Source organism: Laccaria bicolor, genomic scaffold, assembly GCF_000143565.1.
Source record: "Laccaria bicolor S238N-H82 LACBIscaffold_40 genomic scaffold, whole genome shotgun sequence".
Classification (NCBI taxonomy): Eukaryota; Fungi; Basidiomycota; class Agaricomycetes; order Agaricales; family Hydnangiaceae; genus Laccaria; species Laccaria bicolor.
In genome coordinates, this window is record NW_001889911.1 from 61407 (window position 1) to 69028 (window position 7622).

The 7622-nt window shown below is 45.1% G+C and overlaps 3 protein-coding genes across 3 annotated transcripts; 2 read left to right on the plus strand and 1 right to left on the minus strand.

Annotated features, from left to right (window-relative positions):
* Positions 1-1202: 1202 nt before the first annotated feature.
* LACBIDRAFT_309400 (uncharacterized protein) lies at positions 1203-1935 on the plus strand (the record flags this gene model as incomplete). Its single annotated transcript, XM_001886753.1, has 4 exons — positions 1203-1366; positions 1421-1513; positions 1608-1818; positions 1870-1935. 4 exons carry the CDS (start codon positions 1203-1205, stop codon positions 1933-1935), a joined length of 534 nt encoding a protein of 177 aa, XP_001886788.1.
* A 793-nt stretch (positions 1936-2728) lies between these two features.
* Positions 2729-3651, plus strand: LACBIDRAFT_332289 (uncharacterized protein; the record flags this gene model as incomplete). The annotated part of the gene is made up of 4 exons (XM_001886754.1): positions 2729-2731; positions 2780-3232; positions 3283-3303; positions 3358-3651. 4 exons carry the CDS (start codon positions 2729-2731, stop codon positions 3649-3651), a joined length of 771 nt encoding a protein of 256 aa, XP_001886789.1.
* A 1808-nt stretch (positions 3652-5459) lies between these two features.
* On the minus strand, positions 5460-7119 carry LACBIDRAFT_309403 (uncharacterized protein; the record flags this gene model as incomplete). The annotated part of the gene is made up of 7 exons (XM_001886831.1): positions 5460-5551; positions 5605-5826; positions 5880-5945; positions 6006-6717; positions 6774-6903; positions 6949-7064; positions 7117-7119. 7 exons carry the CDS (start codon positions 7117-7119, stop codon positions 5460-5462), a joined length of 1341 nt encoding a protein of 446 aa, XP_001886866.1.
* Positions 7120-7622: the final 503 nt, after the last annotated feature.

Consider the following 7622-nt stretch of genomic DNA (forward strand, 5'->3'; position numbering starts at 1 on the left):
TCAATGAAATGGTAATGAAAGGGTCAAGGAGCTGAATGAAATATCCCAATGAAAATTCCAAGAAAATCTAATGAAAGTGCCAAGGAGCCTAATGAAATATCCTAATGAGAAATATAAAAAATCGTAATGAAAAAGCGCAGGAGCCTAATGAAATATCCTAATGAAAATTCTATGAAATGGTAATGAAAAAGCACAGGAGCCTAATGAAATATCCTAATGAAAATTCTAAGAAATGATAATGAAAAAGCGCAGGAGCCTAATGAAATATCCTAATGAAAATTCTAAGAAATGGTAATGAAAGTGCCAAGGAGCCTAATGAAATATCCTAATGAAAATTCTATGAAATGGTAATGAAAAAGCACAGGAGCCTAATGAAATATCCTAATGAGAATTCTAAGAAATGATAATGAAAAAGCGCAGGAGCCTAATGAAATATCCTAATGAAAATTCCTTTGAAATGGTAATGAAAAAGTGCAGGAGCCTAATGAAATATCCTAATAAAAATTCTAAGAAATGGTAATGAAAAAGCGCAGGAGCCTAATGAAATATCCTAATGAAAAGTCTCAGAAATGATAATGAAAGGGCCAAAGAGCCTAATGAAATATCCCCATGATATCTCATTATCCTTGTCTATAACTTATGAAAGATTCCAGTGATAAATTGAATGAAATAGATGGGCAATCCTAATGAGATGCCTTTCATAAAACCTGTGGCATTATACACAATGGCTCTTGGACAGTTGTCATAGATTAATCATAAAAGTGGTAGCCACCAGTCGTTCGGGTGGGTGCGAGCCCTACCCTTTCTTGGCGTGATCTGGTCACAGATTGGTCATGCTGATCAGACTGTCTTTTTCGTCGGTCGCAGCCTTACTGAGAATAGACAGTTCCAAGTCACATGGAAAGAGCCGTCCCCCGCCAAGTCAGGGTAGGGACCGTTCCTCGGTTCCCAGGACTGTGTTCCCTCTTTTCGGTTCCCTGTGACAGCCTTTGCTGCTGTTTTCCTGTCCCCTCCATCGCTCCTCGCTGCTTTATCTCTGATTTCTATTGCACAGATCGATCTGCGAGCCCACCGTCGGCCTCTTCGCCTTGAAACAGATCGGTGCCCGCCTAGCATGGCTCGTCTCGGAAGCGACGCGCCCTTGCTGGCTCACCGTCATCTTTGGTTTACTTGCCGCTGCCCTTCTCGTCTTCCGTACCGGCATGGTCTTGCCACAAGTTGAAGCAATGGATGTGGATCAAGACATCGACTCCATGGATGTTGATAACCCACCACTCAACTCCAACTCCAATGACGAGGGGGAGCAACGCCTTCTGTTTCCAGGCGAGATTGTCAATGGGAAGCGGCAGGTCCGTTACATGCGAATGTGAGCTACCCTCACCGTTTCCTCGACTTCAACGCGCTAACTTTGCGACAACAGTCATGGCAAAGGCATCTCCAGATCTATGTTGCAAGAATGGTGCAAAAGTTTTGCCATCCCACATTCTGGAAACATGAAAACAATGCGAGAGAGGCTCGCTGAGTTCAGTGGGGATTCTGATGCTTGGGATAGCTGAGTGAATCCATGTCACCCCCATCCCCCAAGACATTTATCACTGTGACCACAGGACAATTCCCAGGGCACGAAGAGCCCATCTCAATGCAAGGTATGGAGCCGTCTCGAAGCCGACCAAGACAAAAAAAAGATCAACCAAACGCGCTGAGGAGATGTTCAGCAGGTCAGCGATGGCTGCACCCATCACTCACCTTCTCCCAATGGAGACCGAAAGTGGCCAAAGCAAGCAAACGGCATGTGAACGAGAGCAACTGCTCAGCTGGGTACGTCTTCGCCGTCTTTTCTTTTCGCTTTTTGAATCAAGCTCTTCACAGGCAAAGAAAATTGTGGAGTCATTAGTAGGTACCATTTACATCAATGAAATGTGGCAGTTGCCGTGAGGCATCTTGATCAGCTACTGTGAATGAAATGAAATGATTTCATTTCATTCACAGCACTTATTTCATTTCTTCCAGAAAAGGCATGTTTCATTCATTGCGATGATTTTTTCATTTTTTGTTTCATTCTTTTCCAGGGAAAATGAAACACCTTTTGCCTCATTCTGTTTCATTCTCACTTCTGTTTCATTCCTGCCAGAAAGAATAAGTTTGATTCTGCTTCATTCATTCCTGACAATTATTTCATTCTTTGTTTCATTCTTGCCAGAGGATTGAATATTTCATTCATTTTCAATTATTATTTCATTCTTTCTGGACAGTTATTTCAATGATATAGTACATGTACAAATAAGGAAATAATATACAAATGATGCCTGATATGGGTTGTGCCCTTCTGCAGTGGATTGAGGGGCCATATGGGGGTATTTTTGGATTTGAGGCAGATATATGCAAAGAACTAGCAGTGGTGTTGCCAAATAGGGCACTTACATTTTGTTCCCATCAATTACATAATCATCTCCCATCTCACAATGGAATGAAACACATGCACCAAAATGAATGAAACAAAAATGAGGCAGCTCAATGGCATGAATGAAGCCAAAATGAAAGAAATTCCAGTTCGTCGCAAGCAGTTCTAGTTCATCATTATGGACAGGAATGAAACAGGAATGAAAAACTGTTTCATTTAACTGCCACGTTTTCATGATGTAAATGGTAGCTACCAGTCGTGGAGTCCCATCCCTACGTTCCATTGGCAGCCTGAAAGTTAGCGGTGGAGAAAGCTCTCGCAAAAAGAATGGTGCGTGATTCATATTCTCAACTAACATTTATCTCTAATCCGCCGCAGGCTGGTGGCAACCTGGCGCTACAGGAAAACCTCAAGCTCACCAACACACATGTCGAAGAACTCAATCACCGCCTCTCTCACATGAGCACTGGCACAGCCAGTGACTGCATTACCATTTCCCTGACGGCCACCCCTCCATCTGCCCCTCCCTTGCTGTCTGAGCACGTCACAGCCCCAAACGAACAGCCAGTACAACCCCATCCAGCCACCTCAGCTGCACAAATCTCCACTTCAGCTGCAACTCCCAGCTCCGCTCCGACATGCACGATCATACTAGGTGATGGTACTGAGCTCACATTCACGGAGGCGGACGTTGGCTCTCCACCACTAACCAGCTTTGCTGATGACGTTGCTGGCCTCAACCGAATGTGGGATGACACCACTCCCAATTGGGGTGGCACGTTGGTGTTGGAGATCAAGGGTCACCCAATACCCATCGTCTACTGGAAGGATGTCTATATGAACTCTAACCGTGGAAGCCGCGCCAATGGCATGGTATGAAGAGCAAGTGGTTCAACTGGAAGGTAAGTTTTTTTTTAGGTCTCTCAATGCTGTTCGTTTGAAAGTCAACTTAACAGGTCGTCGTGCATCGCTACTGCCAAGGAACGCACACCCAATTTTGGGATGAGTTTTCACATAATGGGGAGCAGCTTTGCTTCACGAAGATCGTCCAACGACTTTCGGAGCTTCGCAAGGATGAAGACCAGGCCACAGCTGAATGCGCAAGGGCAGAGTATGCTGCCAACTTCCCATCTTTCTTTTCATACAAAAAGAACGGGGTTTCTCACATTAAAACTAAGCCTTCAGATATTGGGAAGACATATCGTTTACTCAAAGGGATTTCTGGTGTAGAAGCAGATGGTGAAGATTGAATGAAGTACATAAAGCTTTTCGTAGTTAGATCTGTAGCCTCCTGCCTAATACAACGTATATGATTCTTATGCACAAGCACAAGAACGTCCGCATCGTGGGCACTTTATGGTTGGGGCTTGCCTTGGGTTGAAAAAGTCCTTGCGTGATTCTGTTGGGTTGTCATTCCACGAAATAAGATACTTAACAATTGTCATGCTGGAAAATTCAACACTCCAGCCACCCCAGTCACAAATCGTGCATAGAGGCCAACAACGTTCTGATGCCAGGTACTGACAACCACCACGTCGAAACGAGTGGGTTCCGTAAGGGGATGGGTCAATCCCAATATCAAGAAGATTGTTACGAAAGAGCTCCAGAAACTGTTCAGAGGTCTATAGATAAAATAAAATATTAGTAACAAAGTAGGGAAGTTAAATAGCAATGAAACAGACCATTGGAGAGTCCTTGGCGACAGGCCGTTCACTTGATCCTATTTTGCGAAAGATGTAGCCCTTGGTGATGGCAGTGGTATTGATCCAATCAGCAAGTGCACGGACAGGACAGAGGTGGGCATCTGCCTCATCAAGCATGTGTAGATAAAATGGCTTTATCCCTGTGAATATAATTTGTAAGGTGATCTAGGGAATATGAACAGAGAACATATGGCTGTATTGATGTGTTTTTCGGAAGGGTAATGTTAGAATTATGAGATCACCTCGAATTTCGATGTGGGACCTTCGAATTTTCAGGACTTCGTCAATGCGCAGCAAGCACAGAAAAGATATTGTATATATTGCATGCAATGCCCGATGTGTCAACCCTCCACCCCACTCATGGAGTTTGGCGGCATCTTTTCTAGAGGTGGGGCTGTATTGCTTCAAAGCCCAATTTTCCAGGAGGTGGTTAAAATCATAAAGCCTGCCAATAATATCCTGTCCGCTCATGCTTATCAGGTCATTCGATATGTGACTTTGTACAATGACCTACCGCTGTGACGGTGCGTGCACTGGTTGCTTCGCAGCCAGCTTTAACCTGATAAAAATAAAAAATTGTGCCAAAGACAATGTAACAAACCAACCTTCCGGTGACGCAGACCACTCATATAATTGGCAACCTCTGGTGAGATGGATGGGTTGCCAACCATACCACCCCTGGTTCGATGCCATTCAAGTGACCCAAGGCCATACTCACATGAAAAAATTTTGGTCATGGCAGCACACATCTTCTGTGCTTGCGCATATGAATCACGGATCTCATTCAATGGCCAGGCCTTATTGTCCAAGGTGACCTTGTCACACCTACGTTTTATTAAAAAGGGTACATAGGAGCAAAAATAATAATTTACTTGTCCATAATCCATGCACTGATAAAGAATGGTGCATCTTCGGGAGGGGATTTGGAAAAAAAATCTGCCTCTTTCTGAATGAGACCTGAAGATATCAAGAAAGACGTGCATTGTATCTTCAGCCTAAATCGAAGACATGTTAATATGTGCCTCAATTTCAACAGAGCACATTATCACCATTGGTATTCACCATCAGTCTTGTCGGTCACCCCTTTTGATGCGCCGAAGACGGATTTCTTCCATGTTTGCATGAATTCACAATTTCCTGGCTCCAAATCCTCATGGACAAGATCTGGTATGGTGGCTTGTTCATCCTCGAGGTCCAGTTCAATTTCTTCTTCTGTTATTCTGTCATTGTCATCACGAGAGTTGAGGGCCGAAAATTTATGAGAAAGATTGGATAGCTGGGCAACCATGGTGGGGAAGGCAAAAGGAGTTGTTGTTTCAAGGGATACTATATATACAATGGGGGGCAGCTCCTATTTACAACTCACCCTCTGAGTCGGTGATGAACTCAATGAGGTGTCCATCATCCGAGACATCAAGGTGATACCGCCTTTCAGGGATCCCGGTGACTGTGGATGTGTTAAGGGGGTCATGCAGTGGTAGAGCAGGTTTGCTTTCATACCTGGTTCGAGATCGGATTGAGTGAGGTCAAGTGCATCAATGACATTGTGGCAATTCCATTGTTTGTTTGTCAATACATTGGGCTTGGGAGTGGTAAGGTTGATGGTGTCGAAATGGTCTGTGGACGATACTATTTTGTTGTGCTTTGGTCGTTTACTTGAAGATGCAGCACCGTCGTCTTCACGAGACTTTTGTTTGAGAGGGCGAGGCATGCCCATTGACCCTGGAAGTTATTAATTACATTAATTGAGGCAAGGCTGTGGAGCGGTAATTCACCTGATGCACGAGGGGCCTTGCCACCAGTACTCATACAGGCACAGCGGGTAGCTTTCTTTTTACCAGCTGAGAAAGGATAATTCCATGTGAGCACATGTTCCAAGGTTTCGTGAAGAACATACTCACCTGCCACAATGAGTTCTGGGAATGTTGCGTGAATCATGGCAATGGGAAGCCACACCCTCATCCTTGGGAACACGCTCAATTGCCACTCATTTACTCTCCCTTCAGTTTCCCCATCATTCAACTTGCCTAATAGAGAGCCGATGATAGAATCTACAAGCGCGTCTGACACAATGAGGGATAACTTGACCTCAGGATGACGTGGACAGTCTCGAGCTTTCAAAGGGACCCGGCGTTGAAGGACCTCACCAATGAACTGACAGGGTCTTTTGGCCAGACCGAGATCGGTCTCACGTGCAATGCGGCAAATGTCGTCGAGGGCCAAGCCAGGAAATATTGTTGTTTCAAAGTGCGAGAGAATCCCGTGAGTACTACCCCAGCAGAAATTCTCCTCAGAAAAAATTGCCAGCAAAATAGGATTGGGGCTACACCCCAGAAGATCCGTGGGATTGGTCTTTGAGCTGAGAGGGTTTCGGTAAAGGTTGATGACCTTCAGTTGAGGGAAATCAGAAGGGACGGAATTAGAGAGAGCAGGTTGGCAGGAGGGGAGATGGCCGGAGTCATTTGTTCTAAGCTCCTCACGCAACTCATTTCGCCACACCTCCAGAAAATTGTCAGCAGCTTTGGATTGGGACAAGCCATGCAGAAGGCGATGCCCAAGCCCTGCCCTTGCCAGTCCAGTTGCGATCCGGATGCCACACCGTTTAAGGCCATCCTGAGGCAAACCCGAGCGTCAGGTCCCAAACATGAACTATGAATTAGAGATCTTACATCGTAGTCACCACCAACCAGCAAAGCAATTACCAAGAAATCGGTGTCGGTGAACCCAAGGGCGGCGTGCTTTCTGATAGCTTCTGCACAGTATACAGTAACCTTCTCGTCATTGTCCTCATGAAGAAAGCTGCAGGAGGTCAGAAAGGTATTTCGACTGTGGTAACACACTCACTTTCGAAGGACAACCACTGCGCCGAGTACTATCAAGTCAGAATCTTCGCTTGCAACAGCATCAATATAACCCTCCTTGGACAGCCAAGCAAGCTCAGCATCAGCTTCACCAAGAGCCTACATGTGTCCATATGAGTGATAGTAGGATCAATGCATGGAGAAAACCTACCATCGTTGAAGGAAATCCAAAGGAAAGTAGCATTTTCTGGAAATCCCGCTCAATCCAATGAGGGTTTCCTCGAACATGCTTGCCCCGTTTCACACAAGGGCGCTTAGGACCATTGAACACAAAGTATGGCTGAATGGGTTTATCAAGGAGGCAGCAGCATCTCGCGTACAGTGTCGCCAGCTCAGGGTTTTTTGAAGCGCTATGCCTTGTGATATAGGATTGGAAGGGAATGCCCAGAGGCCATAGTCAAACAATGGTATATAGCTAGATTTGGATATCTTACATAATATATTGATCTTTTGTCTTGAACCACCATCTTGTCAGCAGTCTTGCCATCCTCTTGCACTACATGTAGTGCTTTGTATATCTGTACTTCTGTGAAGCGTTCACTCTGAACTTCTCACATAGCTGAAGCCAAGAGGGAAGGAGGAGGCAAGAATGGGTGGATCTGGGATCAACACCCATGAGTGAGCAATGAGCAGTTACAAGATACTCAGCTGGCCCAA